This window comes from Vigna unguiculata, chromosome 3 (genome assembly GCF_004118075.2).
Source record: "Vigna unguiculata cultivar IT97K-499-35 chromosome 3, ASM411807v1, whole genome shotgun sequence".
NCBI classification, from domain to species: Eukaryota; Viridiplantae; Streptophyta; class Magnoliopsida; order Fabales; family Fabaceae; genus Vigna; species Vigna unguiculata.
In genome coordinates this window covers 35,875,725-35,895,203 of record NC_040281.1, presented here as the reverse complement: position 1 = coordinate 35,895,203, position 19,479 = coordinate 35,875,725, and the positions used below count along the sequence as shown (strand labels likewise).

At 32.5% G+C, this 19,479-nt stretch overlaps 1 protein-coding gene across 2 annotated transcripts; it reads left to right on the top strand.

The window, feature by feature from the left end:
- The first annotated feature begins 3,941 nt into the window (after window positions 1–3,941).
- LOC114179831 (uncharacterized protein Cbei_0202) lies at window positions 3,942–17,194 on the top strand. 2 transcript variants are annotated; one of them, XR_003603532.1, is made up of 14 exons: window positions 3,942–4,337; window positions 4,422–4,484; window positions 5,050–5,493; window positions 6,162–6,233; window positions 8,697–8,822; window positions 8,928–9,140; window positions 10,797–10,844; window positions 13,088–13,249; window positions 14,632–14,793; window positions 15,579–15,672; window positions 15,756–15,874; window positions 15,954–15,998; window positions 16,335–16,678; window positions 16,790–17,118. XR_003603532.1 is itself a non-coding variant. In XM_028066300.1 (13 exons), exons 1-13 carry the CDS (start codon window positions 3,990–3,992, stop codon window positions 16,566–16,568), a joined length of 2,130 nt encoding a protein of 709 aa, XP_027922101.1. In that variant the 5' UTR covers window positions 3,942–3,989; the 3' UTR covers window positions 16,569–17,194. The 2 variants fall into 2 exon arrangements, 1 of the variants encoding a protein (XP_027922101.1); XM_028066300.1 differs by having other exon boundaries at window positions 16,335–17,194.
- The last annotated feature ends 2,285 nt before the right edge of the window (window positions 17,195–19,479 follow it).

The following is a 19,479-nucleotide window of genomic DNA, read 5'->3' as shown; positions in this document are numbered from 1 at the left end:
ATGTGTGATATGATTCATGAATGGTGAATGATGGATATTGTGAGAACTTGGCATGTGAACTAAATGAGATGGTTGGTGTTAAAGTGGCATGGTATTGGCATGATCTGAAATCCCATAACTATGGTTGGAGAGAAATGGTTGAGTATGGAACCACTGAGAAAGAATGAAAAAAAGGGTGAATTATCAAGAGATGGTATGTGAGGTATATATAAATGTGCTATAATATTTATTGATTGATTTGGTATGCTTGATCCGTATCAGTGCGTAATTCCTTGGAAATCCCTAGGTGGGATTTCCGGGTCGTGCTTCAGTGGTTGGGACGTAATTCCATGGCCCTTGTTAGTGGGTGTCCATGGTGGTGCCCCATCTGTATAGCTTGGTAAGGATTCAAGGTAAGGTTGTATCCTGACACTCTAAGGAGTCAGTTGGTCTCATTTAGAGCGGACTGAATCCCGTGGTGAGAGTAGCAGGAGGCCTGAAATTCATTAAAGGCTAACCTTGTGGTGAGGGAAATTGATTCAATATAACACTTGTAACACATAGCTCGGGGGTGAGCAGAGGTATCCACCACAAGTGCAAGCATCCGTTGAATCCGACCAGGTTATATGTATCCGGATGAGTCGAGTCGTGTCTTAGTGTATTGTCTGAGGAGTCATAACATGCTTGATTGATATGGGTATAATGAAATCGTGAAAATATATCTGATTGTATGGATGACGTCTTTTGTGCTCTAGCTTACCCTACTTTTATTGTTGTGTGTTCTGCTGTGTGGTACTCTCTCTTGCGATGATCATCAACTTGTTGATGTGAGCATATGCGAGGAACACCAGTAGACAACAGGGAGGTGATGGTTTCGCTGTATAATCTGCATGGGCTGGATCTTAGTTTCTTTGGGCTTTCTTTAGGGCTTTGTCCCATGTATTTCAATATGCTTTATTACTCTACCTGTATTTGCTAGACTTTTCAACTGCTTTCTTTTGACATCGTGGTGTGTCTGGTTTTGTCGGGGTTGGGTTAAGGATCCCAAGACTGCGCTGTTGTACTATTCATGTGTGGCGTTTCTTTTAATTACATTTATTAATTAAATGGGACGTTACACTTGCTATTTACTATTCGCAGATAATAAATATCCACAAATATTAACTATCGATCATAGATTTTATTAGGTATCTGTTAAACAAATAACTTTTTCTTTTCAATTTATATTATTCTTATATTATAAGTGCGAAAGAGTATTCAAATATTGACACAGATCATTTTTAACAGATCATTTTTAAGTGAAAGAATAGAATGTCATTAATGATATGATTTTAAATAACAAAAAAATTGTTAGTATTTATTAATATTGCTGGATTTTGCTTCATTTTAGAAAGAGACAGAGGGTATTATAGAAGATAGAAGAGCATCTTAATATAAGTAAGAAATAAAATGGAAACTAAAATAAAATAAATATTGTACGTAAAACAACACTAAGATAATTTGTTATAGATTTAGTTGACTTAATTAAATTTTAATTTTAATATAAATTTGGTTATTTTTAATTAGGTTTTTTATTTTAAGTGATTAAATTTTTTATATTTTTAATTAAATATTTTTATTTTATTTTTTAATAATTAAATGATATGATTGTTATATTATTTTATTATCTTGTTTATTTATTTTAATACATTAAAATATATAAAATTTTATAATTAATATAAAATGATATTGTGATTAATAATTAATAATATTCTATTAATAATAATAATTAAAATATTAATTGCAGAATAACATCTCTAAAAACATAATAACTTAATTAAAAATATTCAAACTTATGAAAAATTTGAAAAAAAAAGGTGTTACGTGATGCCAGTTACAAATTATATATTATTTAAGATTATTTAAAACTACTACATTTTCAATCATTTACTGCTTTTAAAGATTTATTGAAGAATATGTAATAACTTAAATATTTCATTTTTTATAAATTTAAATTTCTTTAAGAGATAATGTATATTATTTAAAAAATCATTACATCTAAAATGCATTAATTAAGCTTTATTGAAGTTAAAAAAGAAAAATAGATATTTCACTTCAACATTTTCATTTACTTGATCAAAAGATTAATTTGTATAAAAGACAACGAGCGGGGCGTAGACGGGTTTCGCTAACCCATATCCATCCCCGAAAAAAAAAATATCTCCGTCCTCATCCCCAAACCCAACATCAGGTATCAAACTTTTGTCTCATCCCCACCGAGTAACGGGTATAATCTTGTACCCATACCCGTACCAATTTTCTTACTACTTTAATATTAATTTTAATTAATTTTTATAAAATAATAAAAATTACAGTAAAGGAAACATAATATTATCAAATATTCAATATTAAGAGGATGATTGTTTCTTCGATATCAAATACTTTTAAATAAATTATAATTGTTTACATTTTAAATTATAATACCAAATAAAATTTCATGAAAACCAAAACATTTATTAAATTTGCAAACATTGATGAAATCTAGTTGATAAAATTTAAAAATATTTTTAAAAAAATATAAAAGGAAAAAAAAATTCAAATTAAAATATATTTTAAATGTTTGTTTACTTCAATTTTTTAAATTATAATTAATCTTTTTTTATACACTAATAAAAGTTATAACACATCACTTGATCAAAATGACGCAAAGAACAAATAATAAACATAATAATAAAATTTTAATATAGATCTTGTATCTTTTGAACTCCAATATTTGTTGGAGGGTGATAAAAAATATTCATGGCAATTACATTAAATTTTTATATTGTAGTAAATAAAAATTATTAATGCAATCTTAGTGAAAAAATTAAAGTATGATTGCAATGAGTTAGAAAATAAAAAATAATTAGATAAAATATATCAAAATACTATTCTACATGATGAAAATAAATCAAAAAATAAAAATATTAAAAAATTAACAAATGTGTGTCTTATAAATAAGTTGGAGACTATTGAAAAGAATCGCACAAAAGAAAACAAATGTATAATTAAGGGTATGATAAGATGAAAAATATCTAAGAGATCTAAGAAAACTTTTCAAATATCAACATATATACTCAATGATTGAGAAATAACAAAAATTGATTTAGCGAAACAAAATAGTTCTTCAAATGAAATAAAAATTAATAATAATAAGTAATTTTTTTTGTATTAGCTAGTAAATAAAATGTTTATGCTATTAAACACTTAAATTGAGAGTATTAAACATTCTCATGTGAAAGAAAAATATACAATAAATAAAAATATTAAAAAATAATAGATCCAAATGTTAGAAATAATTTTTTTTAATTGACATACATCATTTTAACATAATTACATAAATGTTATAATAAGATAAAAATATATATTGAAGATGCGAATGAGTTTCATAACAAATCAAATAATTAAAAGAAATAAAAAATAGGAAGTATATATATATATATGGTTACTTAATTAATTGTGAATATTTTAATAATTTAAACGAGGATGAAGATATAGCGGAGATATGGAGATCCTCATCCCCATCCACATATCCAATTGAAAAATTCGGAGATTCCACGTACCCATACCTATACCCAGTCAATGCGGGAATTTTCCGTCAATGCGGAAATTTTCCGTCAAAACGGAAATAGGTCCGGACAATACCCACACAAGGACGAGTTTATTTGTCATCTATAATAAAACACATTAAATTCAAACAAGATTTTTTTTATTTTATAAATATACTTCTTCACTTGAGCATATCAGTTGCTTTTAATAAAACTAAAAAAAATAAAAATACGAAACCATTTTCAGCTTAATAAAATAACATTTAACAAACAACTCTATCTTTTTTTAAAGTTCTTATTTTCATATTGAAGTAAAAAGAAAAAAGAAAAATTGCACCTAACATTCTCTCATAATAAGAGAAGGAAATGAAAAAAGTCTTATCCAAATGAAGCAATATAATTCCACAGTCACTTCTTCACCAACACCAACACCAACACCAGAACATGTTCGTAGTTCCCTCCCCTTCCTCGTCCTGCACCTGCTTAATGAAACACCACCACAATGCTGTCTGGTTTCACGGTCGCACTCGTGGACGAGTTCCTTACACCGGCAGTGAAACATGGCGCATCTCGTGTGCAAAAAGAACCGGTAAACAGAGGTACCCGTCCGAGAAGAAAAAGCTGAGAACAAAGCACAAAGAGCTCTTATCCGAGTCCAAGGAGAAGGACAAGTTTGAGGGCACGTGGAGGCTCTTCAAGCTCGCCGTTCCACTTGATCAAGATCCTGGCAAGGACTCTATCCATGTTTCCGATGCCCTTCTCCAGCAAATCGCCAAAGTTCTTAAGTTCCCGGTACTTGACATAACCCACCCTTCTACATAAGAAAAACCGATAAAGAAATGTTCTTTAATTTTCATTCCCTTCTCTCTTTCTCAGGTTGCTTCTCTGTTGCCAGCAGAAGCTTTCACCGTCGTTAGGAAGTCTTTTGATGCTAGAAAGGTATGTACTAATATCAGTTGTTCAATAAAAAACTAAAATTCACTCTTCAATTCCTTGTTCTCTACATTTAAAATAAAATTGAGAGAGGGAGAGATACAATAGAGGTTAAATGGGAAATGGGGGCGTGCATTGCCAGGAGTAGTGGGGTGGCTGATATGGCCCTAATTGTGGTTGCATTGCAGTTGTAGTACATGGAATTGCTCCAAAATCCAAAGTATTAATCTTTTATAACAATTGCTGTTGTACATGGAAGTTGGACTTTCTAGTAATAATAATTAGCTTGAGGTTTTAAATATTTGACCGTAATAATTAATGTTTGGCATGGTCTTGTGCAATTGTTAATTCTTTTTGTTTCGGGTTAGTGTATGAGTTAGATGTTCTGTATTTCAATTCTTTGGTTATGACTTGTGTGTGTCAAACTATGAACAAAATGCAGAACATAAACCTGAGGAGATAAATCTATACACGTATGGAATCTTTGAAGCAGTTAGTTTCAATTTGAATTGCCATAGCTGAAATAATTTCATTTGCGTCCTCTTATTTTGTTTTGCTGATTCTCTTTTAGAAATTAAAAGAGCCCAAATTTGTACATACTGTGGATATGGATGTCCAAAAGCTCATCAGTCTGGAGCCTCGTTGTTGGGACTTTATTTCACGGTTGGAGCCTAAAGTTGGCCTTGTGGAACGTGTGCATGATGAAAGAGATTTTACTGATCTGAAAAATATCATTCGTGACTGTAAAGAAAATAAAGAAGCTGCTTTGGCAGGGGGAAATGGACACAGCATTTTCTCAACGGAGTTGTGCAAGAACCAGGCTTCTAGGAAGCCAAAAATTGCGGTAGTGGGTAGTGGGCCTTCTGGCTTATTTGCAGCTCTTGTTCTTGCTCAGCTAGGTGCAGATGTTACACTGATAGAAAGAGGTCAACCAGTAGAGAGAAGAGGGCGTGATATTGGCGCTCTTATAGTTAGTCGAATTTTAGAATTGGAAAGTAACTTCTGCTTTGGGGAGGTTGGACTATGCATCTTGATTTATTTCTCTTAATGATGGTTTCTCGTTTCACTATGACAAATGGTGCATTCATGATTACATCATTCATCACTTTTGAGTTAAAATGAGTTTGTTTTTGGATTTCTTACTACGTCCATTCAACTCTTATTTTAATTTTTGCATTAACTAGTCAGGTTTTGACAAATGTCATTTTTCTCTAAAAGAAAACACATGGAAATATTCTTTCGTTCCTTTTTGCAACTTTGTTGCTTGTTACTTCAATTTAAATTTTCTTCAGAATCTCTACAAAAGGAACAATCAAGTTGGCTATGATATTAAAAGTCTCACATTGACCAGAGATAAGGCCAATTCACAATATATAAGTGGGTGCAAACCCCACCTTATAAACTGGTTTTGTGAAGTTGAGTTAGACTTAAACTCCACTTCTTAATATATGACATGTTTGATCTAATGGAAATAATATGTACCTTTTTAATGGTCATCTAGGCTGCAATATTTATACATTGCTTAGGATTTATGAAATCGTATGAAAATTATAATTGGGTTTTTAAAGGTAGTTTGCTCAACTCATTTGTGATTCTCATGTTTCATTATTTAACTTGTCTTTCTCTCATATGAGTCTGCTTGTTTATTTACTTTGTCATTTATTAAGGACTTATGTGTGGCAGGGTGGTGCAGGTACCTGGAGCGATGGAAAGTTGGTAACCAGAATTGGACGCAACAGTGGCAGTGTTCTTGCAGTTAGTCCTCCTGTTTAGTATTTATAAAGTTTATATGTGCATCCTTTGTATGTGTTAAAATAACGGATTTTGCTTGTAGACTTATGAAGAAACATTTCTAACTGATAAATGGTTTACTTCTACCCTATGTTGAAATTAATATCAGATACTCTCATAATTTGTGATGATTATGAATGCATTCTGTTGCCTCTGTCCGTAGTTCTTACTTGCACAATGCTCAAAGAGAGCTTTCATTGCAAGGTTTTCGGGACTGCTGATAGACCAGAGAGAGAAAATTAAAAGATATTATATGTATTATTGAAACTGAATTTTTCCTATACGAATACACGAGAGACAACCCTATATATAGATTTGGTATAAAAAGAGAACTGACAACGGACAGTTATAACAAACTAACTGCCCCAGAGTTAGCTTTAAAAAACTAACTCTTACAATATTCATTCACCCCTAGAAAATCAAGGTGGCTGAAATGTAGATGGAAGCTAAATTACCCTAAGAAACAAAAATTAAATAGTGGAGAGGGGTTTGGTGAGAACATCAGCCCATTGATCTTGAAAAAGAATGTGCTGAGTAAGAAGTTGCTTGGCAAGAACCTCTTCTTGAACAAAGGACAAATTGATATACATAGTTTTTTGTGAGAATACAAAATAGAATTGCGAGCAAGAGAAATTGTATTTTGGTTGTCACAGTAAATAATTGGAGTTGGAAAACGTACTTGTAGTTCTGTTAGAATTGTTTCTATCCAAAGAACTTCATGAGTAACTTGAGGAAGACTCCCCTATTTCAGTAGTGGACCATTCTACAACAGGTTGGTTTCAGGACCACCAAGAAATATATGATTTAGTCCAAAGAGATGGCAGCTCATGTGGTATATCTTCTGTCATCGGGTCAACAGCCCAGTCAACATCTCAAAAGGTTTGAAAAGAATAAGGTTGACCAGCAATTGCAGGTTGAATATGAAGTCCAACATCACTTAAGAATTCTCTTGATATAGCAGCTCAATGACACTCAAGAGGCTTGGCCATGAATTGGCTTACTTCGTTCACAAGAAAGCTTGGTGATTTTAGCATACTAAAGTGCTCCAACCACTGATCTGGATTAGGGTTGAGTCAGGTTGAAGGTCAGCTCCATTTTTGGAGAGTTTACAGGTAGACATCATAGGAGAGGATATGGCTTTTTCTTATAGCATATTTCTCTTTTGCAATAGGTCTTTAATATACTTGCTTTCCGTAAGTAATACTGATCCAGTATGAAGGTTCATAAATTCAATACCCAAAAAATTATCAAGTGATCCTAACTGTTTGAGAGAAAGTATGAATGAGCTGAGTAATAATCTTCTGAGTAAGACAAGGAGAACTGTGAGTAATTATCTATCTACATCAAACTGTAGATAAACAACATCAGAGTTAACATGGTATACAAACAAAGAAGGACCACACTTGTTAGCTGTGAAGCCAAATTGTAGAAGTGTGTTTTGTACCTTGTCAAACCAATTCTTTGGAGCTTGTTCAAGGCCATAGAAAGCATTATTTACTTGCAGATGAGTGAGGAATCAGCAGCCTCAAATCTTGAAGGTTGCTGCATTATATAGATAGTCTCTTCAAGAAGTTCATCCAGACATGCATTGTTAATGTGAAGTTGATGCAAAGCCCAATGCTTAGGCAGAGAAAGGGTGATAATTAATTTGATAATAGCAGGTTTGATAACTGGAGAAAAGGTTTTAGTAAAATCATATTCAGAGTGTTGACGAAAACCTTTAGCTACTAATCTGGCTTAATTTTTCTAATAGTACCATCACTTGCATTCTGTACTGTAATTTATTTTATATCATAAAACTGCACTTAATAGGATTGCAGTTATTAAACATGTTATTATGTTATGAGGACTTAGGGTATATATATCATAGAAAATTACTTATCCTATACTATAGAATCTGTCGGATATGGCAGCAATTACTCATGGAAATAACTGATGGTAATCATATTAGCATTATATCTTATAGTATGGTGTTTAATTAGGCAATTGTGTTGTTATCTGTAGTGTGTGTGGACTGAGAATACTCTCTAGTTCCCATCGGAGACTTTCTTTTCTCTGGGACAACAAATGTATTGTTGTATTGCATGTCATTTCTGTGTACAATATAGTTGAAGACTTAGTTTTGATGAATTGCTTGAGTGAAAAAGAACTGAAAACGCCATATATTTATTTATAAATACATTTCAGAATTATTTTCATTTTTAAAGAGTAAATAATATGCAATTCCCTAAGTACATAATATAATCACTGTTAGGGAATCTTCTAAACGTTGATGAACATTCATAAAATAAGCATTATTCATGAATCTTCTGAATATTCAGAAAAGACTGTTTTCAACAAATATATTTTATTGGCTTATCAATTATCCTATCAAAATGCTTAACCTATATCTCTTACTGAATGGCTGGCTTCATATCTTCTTGTTAGATTATGAAAACTCTAGTGCAGTTTGGAGCTCCAAAAGAGATATTAATTGATGGAAAACCTCACCTAGGGACAGATAGGTTGGTTCCATTGCTTCGCAACTTTAGACAACATCTGCAAGATTTGGGTGTGAGTTCCAATAACCTCCTTATATTATTAAAAATATATTCATGTCATTATAGTTTTCCTCGTAGCTTCACATTGTCCAATGGACAATACTGCTTATTTTTGTAGGTCACCATAAAGTTTGGAACAAGAGTGGATGATTTAGTTATAAAAGATGGACATGTTCTGGGAGTCATGGTATCTGAATCAGCTGATAAATTACGTTCAACAAGTAAGAAGATGGAATATGATGCAGTTATTCTGGCTGTTGGTCATTCTGCTCGTGATACATATGAAGTACTTCATGCTAACAATGTGGAATTAATACCAAAAGATTTTGCCGTGAGTTTATAGTGACGTTGTATTTTAATCTTTATTTTAATTTATTAAAGTTGGTATGCTTATTTGTTCATAATCATCTGTTTGCATATCCCCATGTGACATTTGTGTATTCCTCAAACAGTTCCAACTTCCAAATGGTAGTGCTGTGGCTTCTTAGTGCCGTGCATTGTTTATAAGTTAGGCTTGATTCATGTGGCTTTATTTTGATTAGATAGTTGGTTCAGTTTTTGTTTGATATTCATCATTTGACATTAAGATTATCTTTTGTTCTTGTCTTTTCCATATGTCTCTTACATTTGAAGGAGCCAGTTTTAACACTCGAAAGGATTGAAAATCTCAGCTGACAATGCAGCATTGGAGCTTATTGATCATTATAAAATATCAGGGCATTCTTAACAATATCAAATTAATGCATGATTAATCTATTGGTGGCTAGGAGAATGGCCTACATTATGTTGTCTTATGAAGGGCCAATCTGCATAAAATGTACATTTACTGGATTTTTAAATTTTCTTTTGATGGAGGAGGGATAAATTTTCTTTTAAATTTACTGTTTCTTATGAAGAACACTTGGATTTCCTCAAGTTTTTCTTTTTTTCTGATCGGCAGGATTTCCTCATGTGTTAAAATCTTACCTTCTTTTTTAAATCTCAATTTTAGAATTAAAATATATAATCTTATGATTATTTTTTAATAGTCAAATATCATGCTGTGATAATGCCACTGCAGAGAACCCTTTCCCCACAGAAAAGAAAAAACAATAGCCTTGTCCCAAATTGTTGGGAATCCAAATGTGAGTCTAAGTCTCACATAGGATAGAAATGAAAAAGTTAAGCATCATATAAGAAAAAAATCCATAAACCTATTACCTTTAAGGTTTTGGATTGAGAGTGGTGTCAAACCCTTATGTGGGTTAGGCTCAAGTCACATTTATGTAATCTTTCCCTAATGATTCCTCTCCTTGATAAATTCATCCATGGTATCAGAGTCATTGGTTTGTCTTGGTGGTCAACTTAGTCTATTGTGATAAAAACAACACCACCATCACAACAACAACAACAATGACAATATAAGTAAAGGTCACCATACATGCTTTTTCACTCGAGGGGAATATACCAATTTAGAAAGGACTCACCCTTGAGAGGAGATTGTTGACAATATAAGTCCTACATTGGGTAGAAATGAAAAAGTTGAGCATCATATAAGAAAAAAGACCCATAAACCCTTTACCTTAAGATTTTGGGTTGAAAGTAGTGGCAATCCCTTATGTCGGTTGGACTTAGGTCACATAATCTCTCCCTAATGAATTCTCCCCTTGATAAACCCATCACAAATCTGAAGCTAAAGTTACCTTGGACATTTTTGTTTATCTTTCCTTTCATACCATAGACACCAGAGAGCCTCCTTTATGGAAAGCTAGACCTCTAAATTCACTAAGTAGAAACTAATTTAGATCCTTAGGCCTGATCCAGTTCTCGAAAAATCCTTGATTGACCAATTCATATTTATTATTTATTATTATTTTAAGTGATAACATCATGTTCCCTTTCTTGGTCATGTGTAATTTTGTTTTAGTTGAATAAAAATGATCGCATGAAGTTTTCTTAGACATTCAATTTCTCATGATTCTTGTTTTGTTTTTTACATTTGTTTCAGGTAGGGTTACGGATTGAGCATCCGCAGGAGCTAATAAACAGCATACAGGTTTTTCTCTAGTTGAATGGTTTCAACACCTTTCTTTTGTGATTAGTGTAAACTATACTTATGAGAAGTGTTCCTTATTGCTCATGTAATACAAGGATGGAGTCCGATATATCATTCCCACAAAGAGTTATTAGTGATCATCAGTTCTGAAAATCAACGTGTTATCTAGAAAATTGAAATCGGGAGATTATGCATACAATTTATAAATGATCTAGAGAGGAATTAAACTGTGATTTTGAAGCAACAGAAAAACACTCTAAGGGCTCTGTGGTACTTAGAGTTGGGGCTTGACTTATATTCAATTGTTAATAGTTAACCTCAAAAGTTAATACCTCCGGTAATTCTATCAACAATCCATGCTCTTGATCTTAAGATGCTAATAATCTATTCTCTAGTCATATGCCCTATTTACTCTGTTGAATCATAGGGAAACTTGGAATATTTTATAGCTATTAGTTGGGATTCTCTTTGTTATTAGTTAGAGATTGTCGTCAATTGTATCTTATTTATTTTATTCCCTGATTAAAAATAAGCCTGCATGTGGAATAATGCGCACTTTTCAGTAAAACCTGCTAATTTAAGGAAATTATTAAAGAAAGCAAGGAGAATGAACTCTAAAGATGTTAAATTGACTTTGTGGGGCTATTTCAACTGATGCACTCTAAACAGAGAAATGAGCTACTGCCGTAGCATTATAAGTCTGAATTCACAATACAGCTAGTACAGCATTATATTTACTTTTTTATTGCGTTTTCATATTGCATGAACAGGGAACAAATAATTGTAGGTTTGAGGGGAGATTTTCTTCCCCATCTTATTTTAAATCTGAAACTGCTATAGTTTGAAATAGTTGCTTATTAAGTGTGAAATTTTTGCTCTCACCTCGCAGTACTTTGCTTCTATTGTGGCTGGAATCCCTGTTTCTTTCCCATCCACCCGTGTCTCAACTCAAGCAATGTTTTAATCTATTTGCAGGATGCCTCCTGCGACTGGCAGATTTTTTAAATGTTTTTTTCTTCCCAAGATGTCCTTAGTATCTTCTCTCTTCATTTCAAACCCCTTAAAACAAGACACTGGAATATATTGCAGGTAGAAGAATATTCATGAAAACACAAGCTATCGTATTTCAAACATCACATAGCACCAAAGAATACCATAACCAAATTTTCGAGAGCAAGGAGGACTCAGTTGATGCTCATGAAAACTCAATAATTTGAAGGATCACACTGAACTTTACTGATCATACCCAAACCAATACCTAGTTCATTCTCTTGACTATGATTCATAGGTGATAAGTACCAACCCAGTACCCATGATATGTGCCATTTTTATAGTTTTAATTTCAAAACAAGTATTTAATATTTTTGGGGTTAAACTATTCTCGAGTGATAGAAAAGTCCAATATGCCATTACACACCAAATCCACCCTTCCCTTAAAGAAAATAATAGAGAAAATAAAATAAAGTAATATATTCTGAAAGTGAACTTTTTTTAATCTGTCCAGCACCTTGGTTGTGCTTCAATTCTCTTTGGCCATGACATTAAAAGCAGCAAATTTATAAAACACTGAACATCCACATAACATGAAAATAAAATCAAAGGGTTTCCACAACACTAATAGAGGTAGTAGATCACAAATCCAGCAACAAAATTGAACAAAAACACAGATATTGTCACAGACAGATGAAGAAAATTTGGTGGAGAAAACTACAGTAGCAAATTTGAATTTGCACAATAGCTAGCATTTTCGCTTTGTGATGCTAAAAGGTGTGAAAGATACTAGTGCTGAGCAGTTCAAAGGGGTGTCCCCAAGAAAGCAAGTTTAATCCAGTTAGGGGGTGACCTTAAGTAACAGATAGAGGACAACTTCGTCATTCAACATAAAATTAGAACTGTTTCATTAAAGTGGTCAAAGTAATATGAAGATACGGAGGAGGGTATTGACTGCAATAGAACAAAACAAATGGGGTTTGTGTATAAATTTGTTTATTGTATAATGTTTTATGTTTTACTATAGTTCTCTTGCTTGATTAGACAACAATAAGTTTACATTGTTCACAGTCTTGGTAGTGATCTATAATATATAACTATTTAATGGGGGAAAAAAGAGTTACTTTCATACAGATATGTGATGCCGTATTCAACTTGTTGTGTACTGATAGAAGCTTGTTGACTGTAATAAAAGCTATTTATCTATTTCTCATGATACTGATACATTAAATTTTATTCATTTAAACGTGTAGTATGCTGAATTGGCTTCGGAGGTATGCCATGGACGTGGTAAAATTCCAGTGGCAGATTACAAAGTTGCCAATTATCTTGACAAGGAGGATTTCCACGAAGTATCTAATTCAGGGGTGGGAAATCGTAGTTGCTACTCTTTCTGCATGTGTCCAGGTGGGCAGGTAGGTGTTCTCATTTTACATGCATATCTTGCATCATATGATGGAACACTTGACAGGAATAGCAAAAAATAGTCGGTCTTTATTGAATAATAGGGAATATCTCCCTATGAGAATTGTACACACTTCACAAACTTTTGGAGTCTGGTCGACTCAAAACTTTGTAATTCTGAATAGTTCCATAACAATATCCCAATATTCCCCCTTTTATTATGAAAGAGTGGTTTACTGTTTATAACAGAAAACTACACATAAATGGTCATCCAGCTCTGGTCCAACTACCTTTTATGGAGTATTTCTTTCTACACCCTATAAAGTTCGTGAGCTACCTCCTTTCATTCCTAAATGTAATTTATATAATCTAGAATGAAAGGAAGTGACCCAGCAATGTTACATAGTGCAGGAAGTTAGTCCCCTTTTAAAATAACTTGCTTAATTACGGGCCTACACTCTTCCTGGTCCTACCCCCGCCACAAAAAACAAAAATGATGTCAAATTGTTCCCCCAAATTCCCAAAAGGAGGAAGATCCTCCCTTCTGGTGAGAACATCTGTTGATCCGTGATCCACAAACCTAACAGCTAGCACATCTTCTGGTTAGGGTTGTAACTCTCGAATTCCTTGTCTTAGAACTAGTGGTAGAGGTTGTAACTGATGTTGTTGCCAGTGCCGTCTATAGTAGGCATACATGTAATACAAGATGGATGTGAGATGCTCTGACTCTAGCTTGTATGCAACCAAACCAATTCTAGGGTATCTGATAGGGACCATTAGTAACATAGATAACTTCTTATTTCTCTTTGCTTATTAAGATCTCAAGTAGTAAGTTTGAACTTTAAGATACAACCAGTCAGCCACACTAAAATTTACTTCACTTTTGTTGTCTGTGCAACCTGGTAGAATTTGAATGGGAGACGTTTTTGCTGAACAATGGTATATATGGTATTAAACAAATAATGTCCGCAGGATAGAAAGTTAAGTCGTTACTTTGGATTCTCCTTGGAAAAAAGGACCGTAAATGTTTCAAGCAACTATTGAACCAACCTTCAGATTGACCATCAGTTTGGGGTGGTATGCAGTGTTGTACTTGAGCTTTGTGCCTTCTGATGTTTAGGATGTATGAGTTTCTTATGTTGCTCGATATGAGACTTAGACACTCCACATACCTAAGTCTCTATCATATTAATTGGAATATGAGCTCTGTGGTGCTGAGCCCATGCAAATGAATGTTATAGTATAAATATTTACTGATTGATTTGCAAGGGGGAAGGGGGAGGTGTGTCTAGCATAATTGTATCATTAAACTGTCATTTCAGTGTTTTAATTTTCCTCAGCCATCATTGGATGTCATCAACACGACTGAATTACAGAAAGTTGAAACTTTTAGGTTGTTCTCACCAGTACAAGTCCATCAGAAATTTGCATCAATGGCATGTCGTTTTCTAGGAGAGCATCAAAGTGGGCAAATGCTGCCCTTGTGGTGACCGTCACAACAAAGGATTTTGAAGCTTTGAATTATTTTGGTCCTCTTGCGGGGATCAAATTTCAGGTTGGTCTGAATTCTTATTTTCGTAGTTGTGTTATTGTTAGACTGTACAAGGTATAAAATGAGATCTAAGGATTAGTCAGTTAGTCCGTTAGTTAGTTTGCTTAGTTTAGTTAATAGGACTAATTATACACGGGAAAATCAAATTAGACAGGATCACTCTATGAATTTTGCAGTTTTTTGTGATAGTAGAAATCTTTTTGTGAAGGAGAAACCCTTGAAGGAGTTCCTTCTAATCTCAAATCAATCTTTCAAAAAAGCTGGTGAATTTCATTGTTTGTTTCTGTCAATTTCTGTTTTCTCTTTCCTAGGTTTGTTGCAGTTCTTATGATTTTTTGTATGTAAAGTATGTCCTACTGTTCATTGTTGAATTATGGAAATTTTTAAGTAGGGAAGAAATATATAAATATTATTGGCATCGGTTATGAATTAAAAGATAGTCAATTACACTGAACATTTAACAGCATTAATTATAATAACATCATTCATTTCTTTTTTTCATCTTTCTTATTATCAAAAGCAATGTGTGAAGATAAACTTGATATCTTCATTGTTCAGTTTTTTTACTAATAAATTTTTCTTTCATTCCCTAGATCCTTATTCCAATCCTGAATTATTAAATAATAGAATATATCAATCTATTTCCTGTTTCTCTGTCCTTTAAGTGTAAGTGAATGGACCAATATATTGCATCAGAATCAGATACTAAGTTTTCAACTAGTTGGTCAGTGCTCTTTTTGTTATAAATTGACTGTATCTGGGTTTTATCTAATGCTTATATTATATAGAGAGAGTTCGAACAAAGAGCTGCTATGATGGGAGGAGGAAATTTTGTAGTGCCTGTCCAGACAGTTACAGACTTTCTTGAGAACCAGTTGTCAGGTAAAATTATTGACCACAATCCTTTATTTATTACACTCAGGTTCTCAGCTTATAGATGAACTCAGCTTCATAATCTGTGCCAGTAACATCTGTACCCTCATCAAGTTATCGGTTGGGCGTGAAGGCAGCAAATCTCCATCAGCTATTTCCCATGCATATAACTGAAGCTTTGAAACATTCACTTGTAACATTTGACAAGGAGGTTTGCAGTTGCTCATGTACTTTCTATATAAATTTAAACAAAATTAACAAGAATAACTTATTAATTCAAACTTTTTCAGTTACCTGGATTTATCTGCAATGAGGCTCTCCTTCATGGTGTAGAGGTATAAAAAACATGCTATCCTTTCTGGTTCGGTCTGATATATCAATACTTCTCGATGTATGTATGATATTCCAAAATTCTGCAAATTATTCCCTTGATCCTGCCAACTGGTTCAGAATGGCGTTGTTGATAAAACTTGTTGAAGATCCTAAATTGACTAGTGATAAGATGAGTTTACAATATTTAAGTGGGTGCAAATCTTATCTTACAAACCGGTTTTGTAGGGTTGAGATAGACTTAAAGTCTACTTAATAAAACTTCTTCATAAACCATGTGATTCTTTTGATTTTTCTTCGCAACTGCTATTTATTTGTGTTAAACAATGTTTTGGTCGCAGACTAGGACTAGTTCACCCATCCAAATTCCACGAAATATTGAGTCTTATGAGAGCACTTCAGTAAAAGGACTGTATCCAGTTGGTGAAGGAGCAGGCTATGCTGGTGGGATCATTAGTGCAGCAGTAGATGGAATGCATGCTGGTTTTGCTGTAGCAAAAAGATTCAGCTTATTTCATGGAGATGTTGAGTCTGTTCTGGGCAAGGCTCCAAGTGTCGGAGTTGCCAAGTACTAAGAAGATCTAATATCGACTCTTAAACAAGTGAATTCTACATTTTTGGTATATAGATCAACTGCAGATAGTGGTAAAGGTTCCATACTGGGCTACAATGCTAAACATTCAAGGTAATTCTTTACATTATTTTACTCTTGTCTGCAAACAGTACTGTTAGCTTCAGCTTTTCGTGGAAGAGCACTGTGATACTTGCTATCTTCTTTGCCATATTGTCTCAAAAGGTTATCTTCCAGACTGATAAAGTGAGATAGGCATGGCCATTTTCAACATCCATTTAGGTTGCTGTTCTTGACATAAATTGAATAGCATACCAGATATTCACTTGCTGCTAAGAAGTTGAAACTTATAGCAAGGACCGGTGAGCATTTGACCCGGTGGCTGCGATTTTGGGAGAATACAAATTTGACATTAACATTTATGTAGCTGCCCATGATATCTAGAAACATAGAATGTGGTATTTATTAAATAAAACCGAGAGTATTTCACCATTAACTCCATATGTGTGTGGTTAAGTTCTTATCATGTTTTAACATAGTATGGTTTGCATCAACGTTTTAACAACATTGACCGTTCAAATGTAGCCCCCCGAACCGCTTCTATTTTCGGTCCAATATCTTGTCATGTTATCCAATTCGGCCGGCTTGAATCGTTTGTATGTTATATTGTTTGATCATAAGAGTAAATATGTTTTTAGTCTAAACTTTGATATAGTTTGGATTCCAAATTCTTAAAAGGAATAAATATAGTTATCGTGATCTAAATGTATTAAATATTTTTTATCTGTTGAACTTAGAATGATTTTTGAGTTGTTTATATTATTTTAACAAATTTCAGTTTGAATGTTAGTTTAGAACATTGTTTAAAAAATTCAAAAAAAGTTAATAACATTAGTTTAAAAGAACCGCATCTATGTACTTTTATTCTGAGACATATGTTGTAAATGTAAATGGAAAAGTGCATACTATGATTATGATTGTTTGTTTTTATATATTTGCATTGATTTGCAACGATGGAAATGCGGGAGAATGGTTGAAGGCTCCCCTTTGTTTTGAAGAGAAAAGCGAAAGATGGTAATAAACCTTTTATATATTTTCACCTTTCCTTTATTTTGGTGTTTGAATGGATAACAACCAGAATAAGATTTGATTTTATGGCTGTATGCATAATTGATTCAAAGCTCTATAATCAAGGATGGAGGCACAATGAAGATACACACATAATCCCAATAAGTTAAAATTGATTCTGGACGAAAAAAAAAATCAATTTTTTATATTATTCCTGAAGAATAATCTATAAGAGAATCATTCTCGGTTTAAATGTTGTAATATAATAATAATAATAATAATAATAATAATAATGCATTAAATTGATTTAGTTTGGGAATAAAAAGGTATTAAAATTTAAAATCTAATGAAAATTAAATCGAAAGAACATGAAATTCATTTTAACACTTCCAGAACTCAGGCGTAATGGATTATGTCTGCCTTCAAAATGCAATATTAAATTATTATTTTTTTAATGAAAACTTCGATTTTTGTTTTGATTTGATACTCATTTTGTGGTTCCATATATAAACATGCATGTTCGTGATGGTGAAACGAAATTGAGAAGAAAATTGAGATATTTCAGTAAAATGATAACATATTTTACACAATAGACAATATTTTCATGCAAGGAACAAATGAAATTATTTATAAAATAATTATATATGCTTTATGAATCCCAAAAAGGGACAACACTTCAATGTGAATGAAAAATAACATTTGTTAATTAACTTCAATACATATTATTTTATAGATTAATATATTCACACTTTTGTATTTGGATAACAATTATAATAATATATCGAAAAATGATATTTTAATCTATTTTTTTTACCTATTTTTAATCCAGTATTGTAATTACCGTTAGATAATTTATTTTGATCTTTTTAATGATGTGATGTGATGATCTAATGGTGATTTAAGTAATAGGTTAAAAGTGAGTCAAAAAAAGTGAGTTAAAGTATCATTGTCCTTGTATATCAGAAACTCTACCAGAGTATGTAACGACTTTAACAATGTTTAAATATGATATTCCAAAACTTCCATCATGTAACATGTTCATGCAATTAAAGACATGATTCAAGAACTAATGGATAATATGGGATAGTATTGTGCTTATGTATGTTATTGTTTTTTTATACTTGTACGTATTTTTTTTATTTCATGATTGTAATAAACACGATTTACTTTCATGCGTAATTAGATTTGATTGATTCTATATTAATTTCGTTCAAAAATTACTATTTCATTACACATATCTTTAAATTTCATTTCTAATCGAGTTTCAAATACTAAAATACTCCTTTTACGCTTTATTTGCATGAAAAATAAAATTCAATCTCATTTCAATTTATTAAATTACTATTAAACGTTTTTTTTTGCATTACATAAAGTAATTCCTTCATGATTATTCAAATATAGAATGAACATATCAAGTCATTCCAAAGGAAGATATAAGTGAAATTAAACCTAACTCTTCATTGATGTTTTGTGCATGAAAAGCTTGTCAAGCAAGGTATTTGATATAGCTTTATTTACTCAATAAATCACTAAAATGGTAAAACCTTGTTGACTATACTAGAGGAGGAGGAAGGTATGAAGAAAAGAGTTTTGGTTTGTATCAATGTTGAATATTAGCACTATCCCTAATCTTCCCACGAACATGGTTGATGTAGTTCTCAGCGTTGATGTCAACATCTTCCAATATTGTTGGGTCCTCCTTTGGTGGTTTCATGATTCTTCTCTTCATCTCTTGTGTTATTTCACTCTTGTAAATTTTCGACATTGAACATTCTTTGCCTTTGGTTGGTGCAAGGTCTTTTCTGAAACTCTGCCCACAAAATCTAAGAGACGATAATCTTATGATG

Coding starts and splice junctions, on each gene's coding strand:
- LOC114179831 (XM_028066300.1), top strand. CDS start 3,990: ATGTTCGTAGTTCCCTCCCCTTCCTCGTCCTGCACCTGCTTAATGAAA. Junction 4,485..5,049: donor AGTCTTTTGATGCTAGAAAG/GTATGTACTAAT, acceptor ATTCTCTTTTAG/AAATTAAAAGAGCCCAAATT. Junction 6,234..8,696: donor ACAGTGGCAGTGTTCTTGCA/GTTAGTCCTCCT, acceptor TCTTCTTGTTAG/ATTATGAAAACTCTAGTGCA.